This window comes from Miscanthus floridulus, chromosome 15, assembly GCF_019320115.1.
Source record: "Miscanthus floridulus cultivar M001 chromosome 15, ASM1932011v1, whole genome shotgun sequence".
NCBI classification, from domain to species: domain Eukaryota; kingdom Viridiplantae; phylum Streptophyta; class Magnoliopsida; order Poales; family Poaceae; genus Miscanthus; species Miscanthus floridulus.
This window is the reverse complement of record NC_089594.1, coordinates 84,363,464-84,385,125: the sequence shown is the minus strand read 5'-3', so window position 1 is coordinate 84,385,125 and position 21,662 is coordinate 84,363,464. Positions and strand designations below refer to the sequence as shown.

At 46.0% G+C, this 21,662-nt stretch overlaps 2 protein-coding genes across 6 annotated transcripts; one reads left to right on the top strand and one right to left on the bottom strand.

Moving 5' to 3' along the window:
• The first annotated feature begins 7,548 nt into the window (after positions 1-7,548).
• Positions 7,549-13,082, top strand: LOC136509214 (transcription factor bHLH25-like). 3 transcript variants are annotated; one of them, XM_066504039.1, is made up of 5 exons: positions 7,549-7,709; positions 8,260-8,995; positions 10,422-10,802; positions 12,000-12,149; positions 12,986-13,082. In XM_066504039.1, the coding sequence occupies exons 2-4, from the start codon at positions 8,282-8,284 to the stop codon at positions 12,099-12,101; spliced, it is 1,197 nt and encodes a 398-aa protein (XP_066360136.1). In that variant the 5' UTR covers positions 7,549-7,709; positions 8,260-8,281; the 3' UTR covers positions 12,102-12,149; positions 12,986-13,082. The 3 variants fall into 3 exon arrangements, with proteins under 3 accessions (XP_066360136.1, XP_066360135.1, XP_066360137.1); XM_066504038.1 differs by lacking the exon at positions 12,986-13,082 and having other exon boundaries at positions 12,000-12,486; XM_066504040.1 differs by lacking the exon at positions 12,986-13,082 and having other exon boundaries at positions 8,056-8,995; positions 12,000-12,486.
• A 3,615-nt stretch (positions 13,083-16,697) lies between these two features.
• On the bottom strand, positions 16,698-21,049 carry LOC136506721 (malate dehydrogenase, glyoxysomal-like). 3 transcript variants are annotated; one of them, XM_066501612.1, is made up of 9 exons: positions 20,904-21,049; positions 19,731-19,946; positions 18,877-19,191; positions 18,699-18,788; positions 18,494-18,577; positions 17,955-17,990; positions 17,782-17,871; positions 17,577-17,671; positions 16,698-16,967 (listed from the first exon to the last, which is right to left on the bottom strand). In XM_066501612.1, exons 1-9 carry the CDS (start codon positions 21,000-21,002, stop codon positions 16,895-16,897), a joined length of 1,098 nt encoding a protein of 365 aa, XP_066357709.1. In that variant the 5' UTR covers positions 21,003-21,049; the 3' UTR covers positions 16,698-16,894. The 3 variants fall into 3 exon arrangements, with proteins under 3 accessions (XP_066357709.1, XP_066357711.1, XP_066357710.1); XM_066501614.1 differs by having other exon boundaries at positions 18,898-19,191; XM_066501613.1 differs by lacking the exon at positions 16,698-16,967 and adding an exon at positions 16,996-17,193.
• Between the last annotated feature and the right edge of the window lie 613 nt (positions 21,050-21,662).

Sequence of the window (21,662 nt, the reverse complement as noted above, 5' to 3'; positions counted from 1 at the left end):
TCCGAGCAGAGTCTCCCCGTAGTTTGGAGTAGCTCATCTCGCTCCTTGCTCAGCCAGGTGACCGCCTCGGCATCCTGACTCGCCCTTTGCTCCAAGGCTACAAACTTCTCCTCGGCAACTAGCTTCAGGTCTCACTCCTTCTCAGCCTCAGCTAGAAGGTCAAGGATCCGCTGGTGGGTCTCAATGTCCCTCTAGAGCAGCTGGTCCTGCCCCTCTTGACTCTGGCCTCCTCCTCATCTTGTCGCACCCTCACCGACAGGGCCTCGAACGACCTCTCGGTCTCCTCCTCATGCCGACGGGCCTCGGCCTCCTGTAGTCAGAGACTGTCCACCTCCTCAGCTAGGGGAGTTAGCTTGGCCACCCTTTATTAGGTGGCAGCAAGCTAGATGGTCACATCCCCATGCAGCTAGGCCTCTTCAACGAGGTGGTCCTAGTTCTCTTTCTGCTCGCGAAGGAACCAGGATTTCTCCTGGCTAGGAGCGATAAGGGACTGAAAAAAGATGATGGTCAGAACACAAAGATACATGAAGAAAAAGGAGGGCGAGAGGCAAGGTCAAGTGAATACCTGGCCAGTGGGAACGATGACTTTGCGCAGGGTGCCCCTAGCATGGTCCAAGGCTTTTAGCATGACCGTATTTCCCTCGTCAAGAGTTTCCTGCTCCATGCTCTCAGTAGCATCATCGAGGGCGAAGAGTGTCGATCGCGGGTCTTGAGGATTCATCCACCAGAGTAGGGGCTCGCCTCGCGTGGGCGAATGGCTGCCCCTTGATGTCAAGGCTAGGGACAATTCCCCGCCGGTACTCTTCGCCACTGCCACAACGTTCGAGGACCCCTTGGCCATGTCCCCCTCCGTTCGGCCCATGTTGGGCGCCGTCACTTGGGCCGTCGGTGGCGCGGATTGCACTTCTTCCTTGGGCACCACCACGGATACATCCGGCTATGCCTACCTTGTCATAGTTGCTACCACCTCTGCCTGCGTCAGCGAGGCCTCGACCGGTGGTGTCACACCCACCGCAGTCGGCAGCTCCGCTCGCCCTATCGTTGGCAGTGGAATCACCTCCATCGCCGGCTGCTCAGCAGCCTCCAAGGGTGTTCCTTCAGCCCTGGCACCCGCTTGTCTCACCGAGGGCACAGACGCCATGATGAGCGACGCCTCACCGGTCGGAGACGTAGTAGCATCGGCACCGCTCCCGCTCGAAATGGGTGCGACGCCAGCCGATGGCTGTCACCTCACTAGAAGGGTGATGCTCTTTTTTGGTGCCAACACCAAAAGATTGCGCCGCCTCAAGACGCTGCGAGAAAGAAAGGCATGAGTCACGCTGAAAACGAAGAAAAACAGAGGAAACAGAGGAGTCAACGACTTACATCGGCGCTGTTGGATGACGGACATGTTTCAGGGGCGAACCCCTAGACTCCTACTCTGCCTCATCAGGGCAGGGCCATTTTAAGCCCGCCCCCTGCTCCTAGGCAGACAGGCTCGCTTCCCTTGCATCCGAGGGCGCGGCGACGGAGCCACCCTCCTCTGTTGGCACCTCGGGCACAGCGGCAGATCCGCCCGCCCCTGCTGGCTCTTGAGGCATGGCGGCGGAACCACCCTCCTCCGTTGGCACCTTGGGTGCAGTGGCAGATCTGCCCGCCCCCACTTACTCTTAGGGCTCATCGACGGTCCAACCCGTCTCTACCAGCCTCATGGACGACCCTTCCTCTCCATGAAATGGGATGGGTCCCAACCCCTACAAGAATGAGCGGGTACCTGTCAGCATACCCTCGCTCTCTAGGTCATCTCGCTCAGTATTGGCAACTATCTCATTGTTGTCCTCCACATTATCGTCGTCATCACTGGCAGTTTCCTCCCCTTGCTCCCGTGCACGCAATTTCTGCTAGCTCTTCTTCCTCTCGTCCTCCTTCGCCTTCCTCTACCACTCGGCATTGGCGTGGTTCACCGCCCTCATGGACGGATCCCTCGACAATGGAGGTAGGAGATCCATGAGGATGAGGTCCCTCGGCTGGTCCCCCAATCTGAATGTCAGTATCAAGGGGTTGAAAGTTCAATTGAAGAAGAAGGCATCAGGAAGAGAAAACTTACAACGACAATGTACCCTGGTTCTGGCTGCATCGGGAGATGCCCTAGCACTGGGTACACAAAAACAAGGGGGGTGGCCGCGCTGTCCTGAGAAGGCTCCATCGCCTCCTTGATGCGCTGCGTGACTTTGGAGGGAGAGAGTGCCCCCTCGGCAAGCGCCGTCCCATCGAATGATGCCCTGGGCGCCATCGCGTGCAGGGGAAGCGCGTGCCTCATCAGTGGCACCACCCTCCTCGCATGGTAGACGCTGATGATACCTGACCCCTTTAGCCCCTTCTCCTTCAGTAAGCGGATGGTGGCGAGATGGTCCAAGATCCTCTTCTTGTCCTTCTCCGGGACACCCCACTTCCTCAATGAATCTGGGGCCTCTTTGATTAAGCGCCTGGTAAACTCTGGCAAGGGGGCGGCAGCATCGTTCTTGAGATAAAAGCAATACGAATGCCACCCCTTGTTGGAGGTCAACAACCGCATTACTGGGTAGTCGCTGACCTGGTTATTCTGAAGCTAGATACCGATGCATCACGCATCCCATCGGCATATTCAACTCCTGCCTCTTCTCCCTCTTCTTCTAGAGGGTGACGGCGAAGAAGTGCCACCATAGATCAAAGTTGAGGATGATCCCTAGGAATCCCTCACACAGGGCGACAAACGTCGCCATGTGTTGGATGCCATTGGGGTTGAGGTGCTGCAGCTCTATCTTGTAATAGTGCAGCAGTCCTCAAAGGAATCTATGGGTGGGGGTGGTGAACCCACGCTCATGGAAGTGCGCGAACGAGACGACGTAGCCATCGGGCGACGATGGCACATCCTCCTCGCCTGGCAGTCACCACTCCTCGATGGCGGTCCACGCGCAGAGAAGACCGTGGTAGACAAGGCCCTCCAGGCACTGGAGGGTGATTTCAGAGCGGCACCATGGATGCAAACTTGAGGATGGCTGAGACGTGGATGCGGGGAGCTTAGGCGATTGGCGACGAAGGTGGCAGATGCGAAGGCAAGGAGGCAAAGTAAGAAACCCTGGCGGCAAACCTTTTGGTTTTATAGGGGTGACGGATGTGAGGAAACCAACTGTCTGCCTAGATCTCCGCACCTCCCATGATCTGCCACAACATCACGCCGCGGGATACGCACACGCAATCCCTATCCTTTCCTTCGAGAAACTCGCCGAACATTTCGCCTCCCCGGACGGACTGGGACTCGTTACGAGTAAAAGGAATATGGATAAAAAATGCATCTACGACTTGTCTAGGCCTAGGAGTTCGACGGTTGGCCCATGAACGGGTCCAGTAGTCGCTCCAAGCACCCCTATGATAAAAGGTGGAAAGAGCTAGGCCCCACAAGCGGCCAGCGGCCAGGCGCACGAGCGCCACGAGCATCTCGGTCCATGATTAAGTCTCAGTCAGGCTTACCCTAACCGGATCCCCGCGAACGGGATACCGGGACCCCAATCAAACTATCCAGCTAAACAACCACCAAATCTCATGACCATACCTGCGAAGGGTCCGACCTCGGCGAGAAGAAATCACCATCTTCAGGACACGCCGTGCGCAATAATAGGGGGCCAGGGCTCTCAGAATCCTCTCTTTCGGAAAACCTCAGAAGGAGTATCCTACTCCTCCACAGGCTCAGGGGCCACACCCACCGGGTGCGCTCGCGCCCGCTGGCAAGTCAAAAAATCCCCTAGGCAATTCTACTCGAATCGCTCAGGGGCTTAGAGGCTACTATTGGGGACCAATACTAGGGTATCCGAAGAGGAGGAGCTAGTGACCATCAACATTGATTCGTCCGCATGATCAAGAGCGCGACTACACCGCTTACCGGGTCCCATCTTGTTCGGCCACCAAGACCATGGGCCATGCCTCGTCTGACCCTCGAGGGTTGGCTCCACCTCGGTGGGCGCTGCGGTCGCAGGCCCCGTCTCGCCCGACCCCCGAGGGTTGACTCTGCCTCAAGCTGACTTCCGAGGGTCGGCTCCGTCTCGCCCGATATCTGAGGGCTAGCTCCGCCTCGCTCGATGTCCGAGGGCTAGCTCCATCTCACCCGATGTCTGAGGTTGGCTCCGCCTCGCTCGATGTCTGAGGGCCGGCTTCGCCTCGCCCGACATCCAAGGGCCGGATCCACCTCGCCCGACGTCTAGGGGTTGGCTCTGCCTCGCCTGACGTCTACGTGCGATTCCTTCATAACGACGCGCACAGACAAGGCAGGGCACTCAAGTCAACCACAATACCAAGGACTGTACCCTGCACGCCTGTAGGAAAGTACCGTCAGGACATAATAGAAGGGCGCTTTGCGACCTTTCAGGCATGTCAAAGCCCAAACAGTATTGTAGGCACCGCCATTTTCCCTCGGGCACGGATCCTTACGGAAGCTCACGGCAACCACTATGGTCTAGAAGGAAACTCGCATCACCTACAGTAACGGACGTGCGGTCACTACGTCGTCTGCTCCCTGTATGGCCGTGGATCAGCACCTTGATCCGCCGCGCTGCCCGCCGGGGCAGGATGGGACGTGACAACTCGCTGACAATGCCAGGACATGGCATCGTCAGCGGACAGACGCCCAGCGTGGAGCTATCCCTGTCACCGTCTGCCATGTCGGCGGGACCCGCACAGAGGAAAAGGAAGACCTAGCGTCCTTGAAGGATTTCTTTTGCCTCTGGTTTTTCCCTTTTCCCCCATCTGTAATCCCTGCTCTCCCTTGGCCTATAAAAGGGAAAGCAGGGCACCCCACTAAGGAGATCGATTTGACCACATCACAGCAGAACCACTAACATCGAACCTCAAACATATAGCTGAGCAGCAACCAAACTCTTGGCACCCATTCGATCTTTCCATCAGAGACTTAGGATATATCCCCTCTCTGCTCGTTTGTAACCTCTACTAAGAACTTTTCAGTGCTAATAACACGAGCTAGCAGCCATGAACTGGACGTAGGGACATTCTGCCCGAACCAGTATAAACCTTGTATCTTTTTAGCACATCATCCGAGCCAGACGCACAATAACACAAATTTACTCGTTAGTGTTTATTCGAAACACCGACAGGCAGTAGTGATCATGAAATATATTTTCATAGTGTGCTTATTTGGTGTCATGACCATGAACATCCTACAAATTCAGTCAAACTTTAAGAAGTTTGGCTCAAAAAAGTAGATTTAATTATCTGGGACATATGTGCAAGTGGAGTAAGTATTAGTACATTAATTTGTTTCTTAGACTGTCAGAGAGACTGAGATAGGCTAATAGTAGTTCCTACTGAAATTTGCTCAATTATTCAGGGAACATAATAATTAGGGGTACTGGTGATCAACAACACACAATCGTCTCATCATCACGACACCAGACCTGCAGACCAAGATCCATGCATGGGATGCTTGTACTGTGGTGCACCGTGCATGAGCATGCTAGCCCTGCAGATTGCAGAAGCTGCATGGTTGAGCTGTCCAGCCGTCGGTCCCATGCCAATGAATAACGTGCCCAACTGTTTCCCTGTATTTGAGTCGTCAATATATATATATATATATATATATATATATATATATATATATATATATATATATATATATATATATATATATATTAGCTTCATCATGTTTTTTTCTCTTTTTTTTGGAAAAGGACGTCCAGATGTACTGGAACACGCACTACCATGTTACTGATAAACGCAGCACAAACAGTATTTATTTTTAAGAACTTCGGATTGATGGAGGCAAATTGACTTGTTCTTCGGTGGCACCGATCCGGTCATATAGTTAGATCTTATTTGGCACAGCTTCAAATGGTTTCGGCTGTCTGCTACAGTGTACAAAGAAGTTCTAGCCGTTGAAGTTAAAAACGGTTCCTCGCTACAACGCATGGAGGAGCTGAAGACAAATAAAGCTATCCAAAGCTCTACCAAACGGGATCTTCATAACTAAAGTGCTAAAAACACATAGGGAAAAAAAGAATAATCAGTGCTTAAAAATACTATGTATGCTCGACTAATAACTTTGGGTAGTTTAAAAGTTAAACTGAGTTGAACACAATTCAAAAGTGAACATAGTCCACATTTCATAATTATTAGGAAAAGGAAACATGTCACACGAATATGCCTAGGTAGCTCCTGGATATAAATATATATGTAGCCATGCACACATGTTGGTACTGGTAGTATGAACCCTAGAAACGGTCACTGAGCCTCCACAGTTAACAAAGTACAAGGTACAAATCACTAGCCTAATAGAAAAATGTGCTCCAGTAGTTGACTTGGACCGTGCATCCACAACACTTCCACACACACACACACAATGGTAACATATACATAGAGCGGCAATATAGAATATATGCACGTCAATTATATTATACCCTGCATCAATCTCTATATATAGCAACGGCACACGCGTCGTAGGGAATCATGTTGTTCGGCCATGGCCTTGTACACATATATATATGTGCAGCATCATGCATGATGTGGTGTCAGATCACCGCTACCTCACACCCATCTCGATCTGGTACGGTTGCTGTTCAGCAAACACATATATTAGTTCTGAAAGTAAGGTCGTTAATTAAAATCGTGATCCTAAATTAGATTCAAAACTCCAACCGTAGAATCGTAACTACAACTAGAGCCCTAAAATTATAGATTCTACATAACTTATACTCGTTTCGTCTCAAAATAAATGCACTTCTAGTATTTGAAATTTATGCTAAAATAAATGCATTTATACGCATGGCCCACGCGTAGTTGTAGCAGTTTTTTTTTTCTTTCTCTATCTACTTCTAAGGTGCAACCGTTACGTGTTGAAATTAATTTTGATAAGAGTAAATATGTAATTTCCAAGGTAACATTGATCTCCACTAAAAATTCTAGAATAAATTTATTTTGGGACAGAGGGAGTAATCGTAAACAATAAGCTAAGATCGCAAAGTCATAAAAATTGTAGAGTTTTTAACAATTGCTACCTTTGTCCCTAAAGGAGTGTCATTCTAGGTTTGGACTAAGTCAAATTTTAGATTTATAGAAAATATTGTCAACATTTATATCTCTAAATAGACTAATTATGAAATACAATTCATAATTCATCTAACACACCTCATAAATATTCGTAATTTTTTTATATATTTGATCAAACTTGATACTTATTCACTTCTTGAAAAGTAACAATGATACTTTTCAGGGACGGAGGTACGGTATAATATGGTATATAGGTGAAAGTGAAATTATTGTTGTAAAACATGCTTTAGCTCTCAGCCTCACACATACACGCATAGCATTGGGTAGCAGCTACCTAGCTTTTCTGTGACAGTAGTGTAAAAGAGAAGTATATAAACTAGAATAGTATATCATTACTAGTATAATATTGGAAGGGTTAGGCCACACTACAACAGCAGCGAATAGTTAATGTAGAGAGAGAGAGAGAGAGAGAGAGAGAGAGAGAGATGTGTGATCTGAGGACAAAATCATATAGAGAGGAGGTGAGGGGATCGGAGATATTGACAAGCAATAATGGGAGGTGGGCATATATGTCCAGCAATGCATACACAGGGATCCATATATGTAGCAGACAGCATAGCAAGATCATTCGACCACACACTCTCCTTCAGTCTTTTTCTCTGGATGCTCCAAGATATGGCTGCATCAAATTTCTGCAGGTAGTACTTGTTGATTGTTGCCTTGTTGGCCGGCCGCACTAGCTTTTCTTCCGCTTGTTCTTCCATCTTCAAGGAGTTTTTGCAACTAAATTTTGTTGGCTGGCCATGACCATGGCCATGGCCAGCAGCTTTGCTGTTTGTGTTCTTCCCCTTTGCCTTATTCGTTCTTCTTCAGCTTCAGTTGGTGCTTGAGCTGGTCTCAAATCATCCTGAGCTTCAGCGTCTGCTAGCTGCCGCCCTGTGTTGCACTGTTGCATGCCTGCCGATCTGTCTTTGCATCTACCTGAGCCTAACATGCATGTGATTGATTGATTGATTGATTGATTGCCTGCTGCCTTGTCTTCAGCTTGAGCTGCTGAGCTCATCCAGTTTGGAGCCAAGCACTTGGTTGCACACTTGCAGTATAGTAGCATGCAGCAGCATCTTGAATTGCATCGATTCAGCTTCACTTGTTGCCTTGTTATCGATCAGCATCTTGTCCATCTCATCTCATCAGATTCAGATGCTATTTATCTTCTCATCAGCATCATGATTTGATTTGTTCACGCAGCACGACAAGAAGGGATTGATAGATGATGGATCGACATATGGAGGAGGACTCGAGCACGTTCCTCCAGTGGGCAATGAACCAGCTCCAGCACCACCACCACCCGTCCGCCGCCGCCGCGGTTTCCGACGCATACCACCAGCAGGATGGTGGCGCTGGTGGTGTTGATGCCCGCATCAGCGGCGCCGCCGCCGGAGATCAGGACGCTGCCGCCGCCGCCGCCTTCCCGTCGCTCCAGGCGCTCCGCGCCTCCCAGCCACAGACCGTGCCCGCCAGCGTCCGAGTCCGGGACCTGACGGTGCAGGTGGGTGACTACGGCGGCCTGACCAACAGCAGCAGCTCGGGCGACAGCCCTGGAGCGGGCGCGGGCGCCGCCATGGACCACGATGCGGTGGCCGCCGCGTGGTCCCCCCACACCGCGCGCTCCAGGACCACGGGCCTTGGCGGCGGCAGCAACAGCAGGCCGGTCAGCTGGAACTTCAGCGCCGCGTCCGCGCTGCCAGCGGACGACCGCGGCGCCGGCGTCGCGCTGCCGGACGCCACGGCGGCGGTCACGAGGGTGCAAGTGCAACAACGTGCTGCGTCGTCTGCGGGGAGGAGAGGGGGCAGCGCCGGCCCATCGGCTGCGGCATCGTCGCCGGGGCCTGTGCAGGACCACATCATCGCCGAGCGGCGGCGGAGGGAGAAGATCAACCAGCGGTTCATCGAGCTCTCCACCGTCATCCCCGGCCTCAAGAAGGTTGTTATTACCTCACCATAGAATAGATCTTTCATTCTTTTCATCACTGATTTAGCTGCCATGAGATATCTCCTTATTTCTTCTTCTTTTCTCATCCTCCTCTTTTTTTTCTTTTTCTTTTCTGATCTTTAATTTCATGCTTCTTGTTTTTAGCCATCAACAAGGAACTCTCTTTATTGTCCTTAACCCTTGGTAAGTCATGTGGGACTAGATTCACCAAGATTGCATGTATATATCATCTCAACAAAATCAGTGTAACTACTGAGCATCAGTCATTAAGTTTACAGACAATCTAACCAAGATTGCTTGCAAATTAGGTTCTTCGCGACCAAAGTGTAATCATAGCATATATTATTGGTTAGCCTTTGAATCATACATGCTAGGAGTAGTACTAGTTTCTAGAATTAATTAGAAAACATATCAAATCATGCTAGAAAATATTGAGCTACAGAAACTAAACAATCCACAGTGTTTAAAAGGTGCACCCTTTGAAAGCTCCTATAGCTGCCAAGCTTTGCTAGCTGCAATATGTACGAAGGCATCGAATCATCTAGAACGAGAAACATAAAAAACTGGCCTGTGGTGGGCACCCGCAGTTTTTTGCGCTAGGAAAAAGACCTCTCACATAGGTCGAGAAAAACCCCGAACCCTATGCCCTGCCCTGCCCTTACACAGGGGCCCGTAACCCTGTGAATGGACCAGAACCTTTTTTACCTGTGCTTTGGGACGCGGGACAGGCGAGGAGTTTTTTTTCTACACAAACTGCGTATTACCGCAGCTGTGCCTGCGGCAGCTGGGAGTCGAACTCCCGAACCGGGGCCTTCCCACGACGGAGATGGAACCACTCGAGCTAACGCTCGCTCGCGAACGAGAAACATATATATATATTTATTTGCAATTATGGCCCTAAAGCTCTAAAAATATCGAATTTACAATTACAAGAGGACATTTGGATTGCAAAATAAACCTTAATTAAAAATTCTAACTAAAGTTTAGTTTGTGTGATTGACCGTGTCTCGCTCAAACCTGTATTAATTAGGTACGAGACAACAAAAATGCACATATTCGGCAATTACTATTGAGTTGTATGCATCGACCGGTATCAGACGAGAACAAAGGCCTTGTTTGGCCGGGCTCCGGGCAACTCCGGCTCCGGCTCCGGCCGACACCCTGACATGGAACACTGTAGTAACACTGTAGCACCGGAGATGTTTTTCTCTCCCCCACCTTTTTCCCCCTCACCGTAGCGCTGGTACTGTTCATGGAGCCGGCGAAGCTCGAATTCCTGGCTCCACCGGCTCCGGTTCTGCCATGCTACAGTGATAAACAGTGTAGGAGCTGAAGCTCCTCGGAGCCGTACCAAACGAGCCCAAAGATTGCAATGCATTTACTCTAATCATTGCATCTGATCGTGCTTGCTTTGCAGATGGACAAGGCGACCATACTTGGGGACGCGGTGAAGTACGTGAGGGAGCTGCAGGACAAGGTGAAGACCCTCGAGGAGGACGGCGCCCACAATGCCAGCGGCGGCATCCAGTCGGCGGTGCTTGTCACGAAGCAGAAATGCCACATGCCCGAGGACGAGGCCATGGCGAGCAGCCATGGCGGTGGCGATGGCGGTATGCAGCTACCGGAGATCGAGGTGCGGCTGTCGGAGAGGAGCGTGCTGCTGCGGATCCACTGCTACAGCGCTAGGGGGCTGCTGGTGAGGGTGATCTCTGAGGTGGAGCAGATGCAGCTCTCCATCACCCACACCAACGTCATGCCCTTCCCAGCCTCCACTGCCATCATCACCATCACAGCCAAGGCGAGTACACAAACTGTACAATTAAAAGGATAACTCATGAGAGATAATACACTTTTTTCTATAGCCAAACAATGACAAATTTGCATGTTATCTGAACAACAACAGAAAATCAGACATTTGACATATAGAAGTGCACACTTATTATCCACCATGAATCCATGCAGGATAGATACCAATGTGAAGTAATATCAATTGCATGTATGCACGCACGCACCATGCATCATGGGCATCTTCTCTTGGCCATACCCTCAACACACTTAAAGACTAACCAACAACGGACAAGCTCATTTGTATGTAGCATGCATGTGCATTTGTGTTGCACTTGCATGCACCTCTAGATAGAGCAAGTAAATATATACGTTAATTCATATGCATCTTCTTTTTTGAGAAGAGAGTGTGTGTGTGTGAACTATGCAATTCAACATTAATTTATGGGTATTTTTTGTTTAATTACATTTATGATTGTATGGGCAGGTGCTGCCTCAGGAAGATCTCTTGAGGGGTCCATGGATAAATGTACATGAGTAGATACAGAAGTTGTATATAGTAATAAGGTTAATGTGTATATTACATACATATGGACCAAGATACCGTGGGCTCCATGTCATAGAGTATTAAAGACGATTTCTCGATCCAGTACCGATATAAATGTTAGGCTCATTAGCACTGATTTGGATAAGATCAGCTGACAGATGGAATTTCCATCTATTAAAAAGTTTATGTAAATTTTACTCTACATGTAATCAATAAATGCAAGCAATATAATGAGAAAATAACTGGTATGTGGGAATTGTCAAAAGGGTTGGGTGGTGGTGATCACTTTCAAGTGTGTGAAAATATCTTTCACACATCACTCTGATAAAATGTCAATGCAAGGGTGAAAACTTGATGAGACTTTAACCAATGCAATAAAACCTACTTATGAAAGCGCTTTGTTGACTTATGCAAAAATAATAATCATACCATGCATTCAGTAGGAAAGTATTTTTTTTTCATAACAATTCATGTATAGAGTTATATGATGAAGCCACATGCCCTAAAAACCCTAAAAATGATTTTGCATGTATAATTCACTAGAGCAAGGCATATGTAATTAATTGTACTTTTTGACATGCTAGTAGTATATATGGCCTTAATTGTATATTGTCAGCACATTATTTTGACAAATTTTAACTTTGTAAAATTACTACTATTCAGGTGGAGGAGGGGTTCAATGCCACGGTAGATGAGATCGTGAGAAGGATTAACTCTGCGCTGCACCAACATTATAGCAGCAGTACTGAAGAAACAAGAGGATAAAAAGTGGACTGCTGAAGAGGCTCAGCCATGCTTGTCTCCATCCAAGAGGTGGAGGGCTTCTAATAATTTATGAGCAATCAAACCTCTTTCATCTGATGATATAAAAAATCTGAGATCAGACAGAAAGTCATGGTTGGGAATGAATTCTAGTCATGCTGCATGTAGTGCAGTAGCCTCAACGTCACACATTCACCATATGTGCCCATGCATGCACACACGCACGTACTGCGATCATCAGGTAAAAATTATGATGAAAAGATGGCACACATCATGTTGATGGATGCATGACGAGAATCTCTTAACCACAACTTGCAAGTTTTGGTCCAAGTCGTACCTTGTTGTTTATTGCTGAATCAAAATCACTGAGAGAATCAAATGACCTTTTGCTTCATGTCAGGATTTTGCTTTAATTTGTTTCCAGAGAAAAGAACTGACTGCTATATTGTTTTTATTTGCAAGTTGCACTGTTTGCATCAAAACTCAATCCTTTCATTTCATATATGTACGACAACACACTCGGTCTCCAGAAGATATATTTTAATTTTGAAAAATACTATATGATTAGATTATATGATCAAGGTAGCACTAAACAAATGAGATACGATATCCTCCACACGTCAAATCATTAGTCCATTTGTTTAAAATATCACCATTGTTGTTTTAAAATTGTAGAAATTTTGATTATATCTTGGTATATAGAAGTATATATGTGTGATCTTCTGACTCATGTATGAGTCATGCATCCAAAAGAAAATAGATTTTCGCTGTATAAAGATCTGATCCTCACCAAAAGAAAATGCTATAAAGGTATATGATTTAATGTTGTGTTAGTTGGACGTTCCGTATCCACCATTTGTTTAAGAGATATCGCGTGATCTGTACAGCACTGAAGATATATACGAAGCTCCTCCGATCTGGTCAGCAAATAAAATCAAAGATGGAGCTGCATATTTTTTGGGTGGTGAGATACAGGGAAAGGCTGCTGTTGAGATATGCAGTGCAAAGTTGGCACCGTGTTGTTCGCATAAAATGCAACATGTCTTCGGTTGGCATAGCAAGCTAAGATGACTGAAGATATGCATCAGATCATCATCGTGTACTATGCAACTGTATTATATTCTGCAGCTAGTTGTTGCATACCAATACCACCATGCCATTGCCGGATCATGCATGTGTGTATACATTAATTACATGGATGATCATGCTGCAAACATTAACTAATATAGGTGATCTGGTCCTAATCCTCCATCAAGGAATAATGCATGATGGTTTAGCAACCTTAACTGATGATTTCAAGAGATCTGCTGCAAATTGCAATTCAATTTGATTATTTTTTTCAGCGAGGAAGCATGCATTCATCTTGGTGGTGATGAACACCAGCCATCATCTAGCTAGGGACCCGGCCGTCTGGTCGTTGTAGCCAGACAAGCAATACTCTAATGCCACAATAAGGGTACAGTACGTACAGTACCAAACTAGAGGAACAGGGAATAAAAAACATGGATTTGGGATCAGTTGGCAGATCAGCAGATCAGAAGAAACTGTATTGTTTTGAACCTTTGATTCGTCTAAGTGCTTGTTTAGTTCCAAAAAGATTTCCCAAAAAGTGCTACAGTATCCATCACATCGAATCTTGCGATACGTGCATGGAGCATTAAATGTAGATGGAAAAAAAAACTAATTACACAGTTTGGTGGGAAATTGCGAGACGAACGTTTTGAGCCTAATTAGTCCATGATTGAACACTAATTGCCAAATAAAAACGAAAGTACTGCAGTAGCCCAAATTCCAAACTCGAGCCAACTAAACACGGGCTAAAATAAGAAACATGGATTTGGGATCAGTTGGCAGATCAGCAGATCAGAAGAAACTGTATTGTTTTGAACCTTTGATTCGTCTAAAATAAGAAACAACTATTGTTTTGATCTAAAATAAGAAAGAAACTGTTGGTTTGTTTATGTATCAAGTCACACAGTGCACTTTATTAGTACAGCTAAAGCTAGCCAAGCTAGTTGTATATATTATAACGTCTATCCGTTGGCAATTGGGCACATGCGTGGCTTAAAAGCAGGTCTCAATAATTGGTGGCTTAGCCATGCTGCCTGCTGGTATATTTTATTGCCTGCGAACACAAGTTTATTTATTAATTTGGAAGCAAGTTGCAGGTAGCTAGACGCTGTTTCATTCAGTGCTTAGTTGTGTTGTGGGTGGCTGCATATATGCATAACTGAATGTAGAAGGAAGCACCATCATCGGCATCTACAAAGAAAGAAGATTTGTGTGTAAAAGAAGCACGTTTCTTGCTTCTCCATCAATCGAATCTGTGCCTCCCAGCAAACGACACGCCGTTGTTTCCAAACGCTAGCTTATTCTTAACTTTAATCTCTGCAGTGTCCTGAATTGAATGATTATAACTCTGAGCAGTACGTAAATGCAGTTGTTAGATCTGATGGAGATCACAAATCCTATCTCCTAGCTACTTCAGTGAGCTTGTTGCGGCAGTTTTAAGACAGATTTACTCGTACCATGCATTTTGAATATCCAGACTGATCGAATCCATAGAGTAATTTCTAACCAAAATTTAGAATGGCTAATGAATTGCATGCATTCCAGCTGACAGTACACGTAGTTGGCTGACTAACGACTGACAACCTGTGGAAAAGATTGTCAACTGAAGTTGCATTCCTTTATTAATTGCTTAGCATGAATATCTACACCGAAAGAAAAATAAAAAAACTGCAGTTGGCGTTGCCTCTTGCCATACCAGAGAGCCAGTGTCAAATCCGGCGTGTGACTAATATATTTTGCAGTCCTTTTTGCTGCCAAGCATGCATGTGGCCTCTCTGCAGTTGCTTTGACAGCCAACCGAGAACAGCATAATAAAATTCCACAAAGGTAAACTCATGAGGCACGAATCCCGTGACGGATTTGATGTGACTAAATAACACTCCTACAGTGAAGCTCACACAGTCCCAGTCCCAGTCCCAGTTCCAGGCATTATTATTGTATATGAAAGCCAAGCCTTGTGTGATGACTGATCCACTTGCACCTGTTCCCCAATGGCGATGCCATCCTCGATCTCAGATTGTTTATTGCAGTCTCCATTTTAAATGCTGTTTGCTGGAGTTCCATGTCTCATCAGTTGCAACTTGCAAGCTCGCTTTGGATCCAGCAGCAGTGTTCTCCAGCCCTAAAGGAGTAACCTTTGCATCAATCATGAAAGCAACAGCACCGGCAAACATATATACCACCAACCATCTCCAGTCACATCGATCATCTGGTTCCTTCTCAGTTCTCACCAACATCAGATCGAGCATTAGGCTGTCCGCACCGCAGACAGCTAAAGCGGCCGGTACGCTAGCGATGGACGTACCGTGCGCCCGCACCGCGCATCTGCAACGCGCAGCGGTAGCGTACCGGCTACACAGGAAAGCTGCCACATACCGCAGCATGCGTGAGAGCCACGCTGAACACTGCTAGCAATAATGTAGTAAGCACTGTAGCACGGAGAGAGAAAGAGAGTTGGTGAGAGAGAAAGGGGAAGAGAGGGGAATAAAATATGGAATAGTGGGTATAGAGTATGGGATAGAGATAACACGGGTGCGGGAGAAATGGATATAGAGTAGAGAATCTTGATGACTAGAATAGAATATTTCTTTTTAGAGATGTAAATAGAGGTGAACGAGTGTGAATAGCCTTACCAACCAACAGATTCAAACTGCATGAGGCAAGTTGTCAATAAAAAAATCATTTTTTTTCACCGTGGGAAATGTCAAATCTTACCTGACTTTCTTTTAGGCTATGTTTAGTTCTAAAAAAGTTTCCCAAAAAGTACTACAGTAGCCATCACATCGAATCTTACGATACGTGTATGGAGCATTAAATGTAGATGAAAAAAAACTAATTACACAGTTTGGTTAAAAATCGCGAGACGAACGTTTTGAGCCTAATTAGTTCATGATTGAACACTAATTGCTAAATAAAAACGAAAGTGCTACAATAGCCAAATTTCTAAATTTCGCAAACTAAACACAACCTTACCCCCACCACAGCCAAATTTTCTCACCTTTCCCAACAATAGAGAACAAAATTTCAGAAAGCACATAATAGAGAACAATATAACTGAAGACCGTACAAGTTAACTCATCATGCACAAATCCCGTCATGGATTTATGTGACTAAACAACATAATGAAGGACACAGTCTCAGTTGTGATTTCTACACAGTTCCATTGGCATCTCAGGCGCCTGGTTTAGATTGCAAATTTTTGCAATTTGGACACTGTAGCACGTTTCGTTTGTATTTGACAAACTTTATCCGATCATGGACTAACTAGGCTCAAAAGATTCGTCTCGTGATTTACAACCAAACTGTGCAATTAGTTATTTTTTTACCTACATTTAATGCTTCATGCATGCGTCCAAAAATTGATGTGATGGAGAAAAAGTGAAAAAACTTGGAATTTGGAGGTGATCTAAACAAGGCCTCAGCTGCAATGCAACCTTGCTCTGCATCGAGACTGCAAATGTACTATCTAATATCATACAGTACATCTGATCCCGTACATTGGGGCAACATTCAGACTTCAGGACCCCATTTGTTCAGAAACAACTTTTATTACCACACTTCTCTATTTCCTTTTTTGGCGACCACAGATTTATCATTTTTTAGTACAGCCGTGTATGTAGATTATTCGTGCCATGTACACAGTTTTACACAGAGAAGATAGCAAGATAAGAGTTTTCAGGAAGCCAAAACACGCCACATCTATTTCTATGTTGGGCTGGCCGGCCTCACTTGATGATGAAAGAGACGCCCTTCTGGATACTCTCGCCCAGCTCTTTCTTTGCCTTCTCCAGACCAGCTCTGCATGACAGTGATGTGTGAACGTGTGAAGAAAACGAAGTGATGCAGGTCAGAAGAGCTCTAGGATATCAATAACAATTGATACGGCATAATAGATAAATGATATGAAATAATGGCATTCAACGATACATACTCCTATCATCCTGCGTGTTTGATGATTCATCCTCAGCCTACATCAGTACTAACAGGCGGTGAAGAATAATGTGACCGTGGTATTTCTATGCCGCTGAAAAGTCATATGATTTCAGTCCACTAGTTATGTTCCTTCAGGGTTGTTTTTTTATGCAGGAACACGCATGGCTGCATACATGACGCATTAAAGCTTTCTCCAGTGAACTGTATGACCAATAGGTCCATGTGCAGAAGAAAAGAAGACATAAAAATGACTTATCGTTATGTACTACAATCTGGCAGATCCAAATCATGTGGGGTGACATGAGTGGGCAAGATGAACCTGTTGTTCTAGACAAAAAGCAGAACAAACTAAATTTGCTGAGATATACTTCAGTGGAAAGCATGTGTGGCACGGGTGTTGAATCATGCAGAGCATGCAACTTCAATTCAAAACAAGAACCTGAGTAGTTGTAAGTTTGAGTACAGAATACAGACCTCTCAAACTCATTTAATGGCCCAAGTGGTAGGATCTCCTCAATGCCACCTCGCCCTAACTGCACTTTGGATGCAAAGAATGGCAGCTCTGTGACCTTCAACCACAACACAAGGGAAACAAATCAATAATTTGGATCAACAAAAAGGTCAATCAAAGCAAAACCTGAACGATGGTTTCGAACTGTATACAAGAAAGAAAAGAAACCTGAGAAGCTACATAAGAGCACTCTACTATCCCACCATCACCACGCAATCCTCTCAGGCAAGCATCTGCAAATTTGGCAGCTGCATAGGCCTGCAAAGGTAGTATTAGTGTTAACTGAATCAACATTTCAAACTTAAACATTATGGACATTGATGTGCATACAAGATACCAACCATTGAAAGAGTTGCTGATCCTGCTCCAGCTTTAGCCTGAAATATACCAATAATAAGCAAAAATGTTTTTTTATGTAGCAGAGCAATCCAGAGTTTGGAAAAAAAAAAACAAGCACAAGACCTTCACTTAACAAAACATATGTAAATAACAAATACCAAAACTCTAGTATGTTACATTGGCATGAAAATGATAGGAAATTAGGAAGGTTTTGTTACACATAAACAGGCACATAATAATAGACTCTTGTTGTCAGGATCAAGATGTAACAATCATGCACATATGTGCCTAGTGTGTCTCATATAACATAACGATTGTCCATAAACTGGCACAGATATTTTACTAGTGATCTAACTCTTATTCTCAAAATTAAGCACACGGATTCTTTCTCTGCTAAATTCAGCCAAACAAATGAAATCGGCGTGCATACAGTATACATAGCAGAGAAACTAAAAAGGAATTTGTGGCACTGACTTTTCTTCCCTCATTGTGCATAGAGATGTAGCATAGGAGTACTAGTAGACTGTAAGGAAAAGTATACCTCGACTACTTCTGTCCCACCATTCTGTATGCGAGAAGTGAGGTATTTAACCTCTTCTAACGTGAATGAGCAGGAAGGATTCACCTATTGAAAAAGGCAGAGCATCAAAATAAATGAAATGTCACTGATTTTCTAATATTTCCATCATACAGGGTGTACATGGTTCAGAATTTTGTAGCGATTGAAATTTGAAGTTACTCCTGACCTGTGAAAGGAGTGGTAGTATCGTAATTCCTGCATGCCCACCGATAACTGGAACATTGACCTCTCTGGGGTCAAGTCCAAGAACCTCTCCCTGTAAACAGAAAATTTATAAATTTTGAGCCAAAGAAGAAATACAATATTGTATAGCATATCATGGCAGACCCTATTGATATACATACCACAAAAGTATTTGCTCTCACCACATCGAGTGTGGTCACACCCAAAAGACGCTTAGGGTCATAAGTTCCAGATTTCTTGAAAACTTCAGCAGCAATTGGAACAGTAGAGTTGACAGGATTACTGATCACATTCACAATTGCATTTGGGCAGCATTTTGCAATTCCTTCACACAGGGTATGGACTATTCCAGCATTTATGTTGAACAAATCATCCCTTGTCATCCCAGGTTTCCGAGGGACACCAGCAGGAATTATTACAAGATCCATTCCAGTCAGGGCATTTTCCAACTGTGGTTGGCCCAAGAAGCCACGTACCTGTAGAATTTAGAGTTTGGCATAATTACACCGAAAGATAAAAATAGACATAATGGAGAACAGAAAGAATGATTTTATGTTTGTATGATAACCAGAAGCCAACAAAAAATAAACTCTTATATTGGAAAACTGAAAGTAACCAAGTAGGTCAAAGTTGTTTCTGTTTTGAGCTTTGTCCACAATTATCAGTGAGTGGTCAGACATTATCAAAAAAATCTTCAATAGTTATCTGAAGAAATCAGGGTAAAAAAAGTGTAGCTATATTTTGACAGGGGAACTCCTATTTGTTTCCCAAGCGTTCCAGTGACAAAATTTAGGACTTCAGGACAAGTCTTAAGTACAGTAGCCAGTAACTAATCGCATTTGCAGATGCAGGCGGAAGCACCTTATGTCCTCTAAATATGACCTAAGAGTCCAGATGGGAACCGACTGCAGTAGAGGTCTACCATCAACTAGCTGCAACAGCAATCTACCGTTCAATTCTTCAGAATCAACATTCAAAAATATCGTAAAGTGATCTCGGATAAAGTTGAGCATACCACAGCACCAGTGTTCATGTGGCTGATGTCGGCTGTGACACCAGGTGTGTTGACGACATCATATAGATGGAGCACCGAAACAAGAGGGTTCATCTTCATCAATAGTGAGAGTGGCTGCCCGATCCCACCTGCTGCACCCAAGATCGCGACTTTGAAGCCTGGTGCCGCACCTTTTGCACGGCAATTGGATCCCCTCAGGAGGGGAACATCCTCCACCTTCAAAACAAAGCAACAGGAGAAATTTTAGCAGATATGGAAAGTAATTCTGAAGAAGGTAGAAACTTTTAGCCAGCATATGTCAGATGTGATCATCAGTGTGACTATTTTATTCTGAAGAAGGTAGAAACTTGTAGATAGCAAGTCAGACATGATCATCAGTGTGACTAATTTGAACAAAATTCTAAAATCCCTAGACAGGTCGTTGGCAATCAATATAAAAAGGTTCCGAAAAAGATGAGGAGGAAGCTTTGTGTTCATCACTAGATTCAGGTGGCGTTCTGTTAAAACCATGTCACATGTGGTTTACAAGGTAGCCATCGTTATTCAAGTATCAGAAAGTAAGGAATAAAACCTATAACTGTAAGGTGATTGCTAAGAGACTCGATCGGATTCCAGTATTTGTCAGATTTGCGCACATTTAGGCGCACAAACTACTTTCCAGCTGCAATTTAGTAAAATGCGAGAGCGATGCTACCACCACGCACAATGCAGTAAATATATGTGCTGTCCGCTCAACATTTGGCAGTAGATACATTCAGGAACAAGAATTGAATCAGTAATCCCCGTACAAATCAATTCGGCTTTTGCACAAGCAAAACAGAGCAGCCGTTGGTACTCGTAAGCATCCACAACCCGATCGACGATCCAAGACAGTGGTGGGCAGGTGGTACTGGAAGTCAAAATGTCAACAGGGCTCCCATCCCATCCGGACCAAAGGAGCCTCCTTTGATGCCAAGGTCCCAGCTTTGAGGGGATCCGGCTCTGCGGCGAAGGTTGGGGCTCCAATTCACAGCGGCAGCTGGGCGAATAGGATGTTGGAGCCGAGAAACGGGAGGGCGACAGGCGGCCCGCAGCGAAGCGAATCCAAGCGAACCGCCGCCGACCCCTGATCCGGAGGACGAACTAAACGAGCCGGAAAGGGGGGAAGAGGCGGGGGGGAGCGCGGTGGCTGACCTGAGGGTGAGAGGCGGGGTGCGGGCGTAGGTGCGAGGCGAGCGTGGCCATCCGCCGGGCCGCCGACGCGTCGGGCCCTTGCTGCTGCTGCTGATCCATGGTTGCCTTCGGCTGTGTGCCTCGGCGTTGCAGAGACAAGAAGAGAGTTGAGGCTTTTTTCCTGTGTACCATTAAAAAAGATGGCTCTTTCCTATAGATCACTAAAAAGTTCGGATTTATCTAGATGTCATGACACTTTTTTTTTTTTTTTTTTGCCCTCGAGCCATTCCGTCCATTTTCGCTGGCAACGGTGTGTAACTGGGAGGAGAAAAGACCGAAGTGCCCTCAGTCTAGAAGGATGAGTAAAATTGCCGTTTGCTATGTGTGCCACTCCCTGACCAGCCCTTTTTTTTCCGGCCCGGGGGCTACCTGCTGGCCATCCATCATCCGCGGAGCGAATCAGGCAGCTAGTTTGCCTGGTGCTGGTCTGGACTCTGGTGGATTGGTGGCCGGAGTGATCGGACGCTTCATCATCGTCCGAACTGCCGAATTTTTGGGTGCAACGGTCGGCTGGTGCCGTGGCTTTTGGCACGTACAGGAAGTGGAGGCAGAGAGAAGTGTGATCCGCCACGGGTTGACTGACAGACAGGTCGGGCACTTGTTGGACGTGCAGGTGCAGCCACGGGAATGGAACGGAATGCCACTGTTTTTTGTCCTGCAGGCAGCTCTGCCATCCTGTTCCAGTGTTCCTGTGTGTTTGATTGGTTGGCAGGTTCCGTT

What these genes read in the sequence shown, in the direction of transcription:
- LOC136509214 (XM_066504039.1), top strand. Translation starts at nt 8,282, where the DNA reads ATGATGGATCGACATATGGAGGAGGACTCGAGCACGTTCCTCCAGTGG. An exon ending in TCATCCCCGGCCTCAAGAAG is followed by an intron (nt 8,996 to 10,421) that starts GTTGTTATTACC and finishes CTTGCTTTGCAG; the next exon opens with ATGGACAAGGCGACCATACT. An exon ending in TCATCACCATCACAGCCAAG is followed by an intron (nt 10,803 to 11,999) that starts GCGAGTACACAA and finishes ACTACTATTCAG; the next exon opens with GTGGAGGAGGGGTTCAATGC.
- LOC136506721 (XM_066501612.1), bottom strand. Translation starts at nt 21,002, where the DNA reads ATGGATCAGCAGCAGCAGCAAGGGCCCGACGCGTCGGCGGCCCGGCGG. An exon ending in ACATGAACACTGGTGCTGTG is followed by an intron (nt 19,192 to 19,730) that starts GTATGCTCAACT and finishes TAAATTCTACAG; the next exon opens with GTACGTGGCTTCTTGGGCCA. An exon ending in GATCAGCAACTCTTTCAATG is followed by an intron (nt 17,872 to 17,954) that starts GTTGGTATCTTG and finishes CTACCTTTGCAG; the next exon opens with GCCTATGCAGCTGCCAAATT.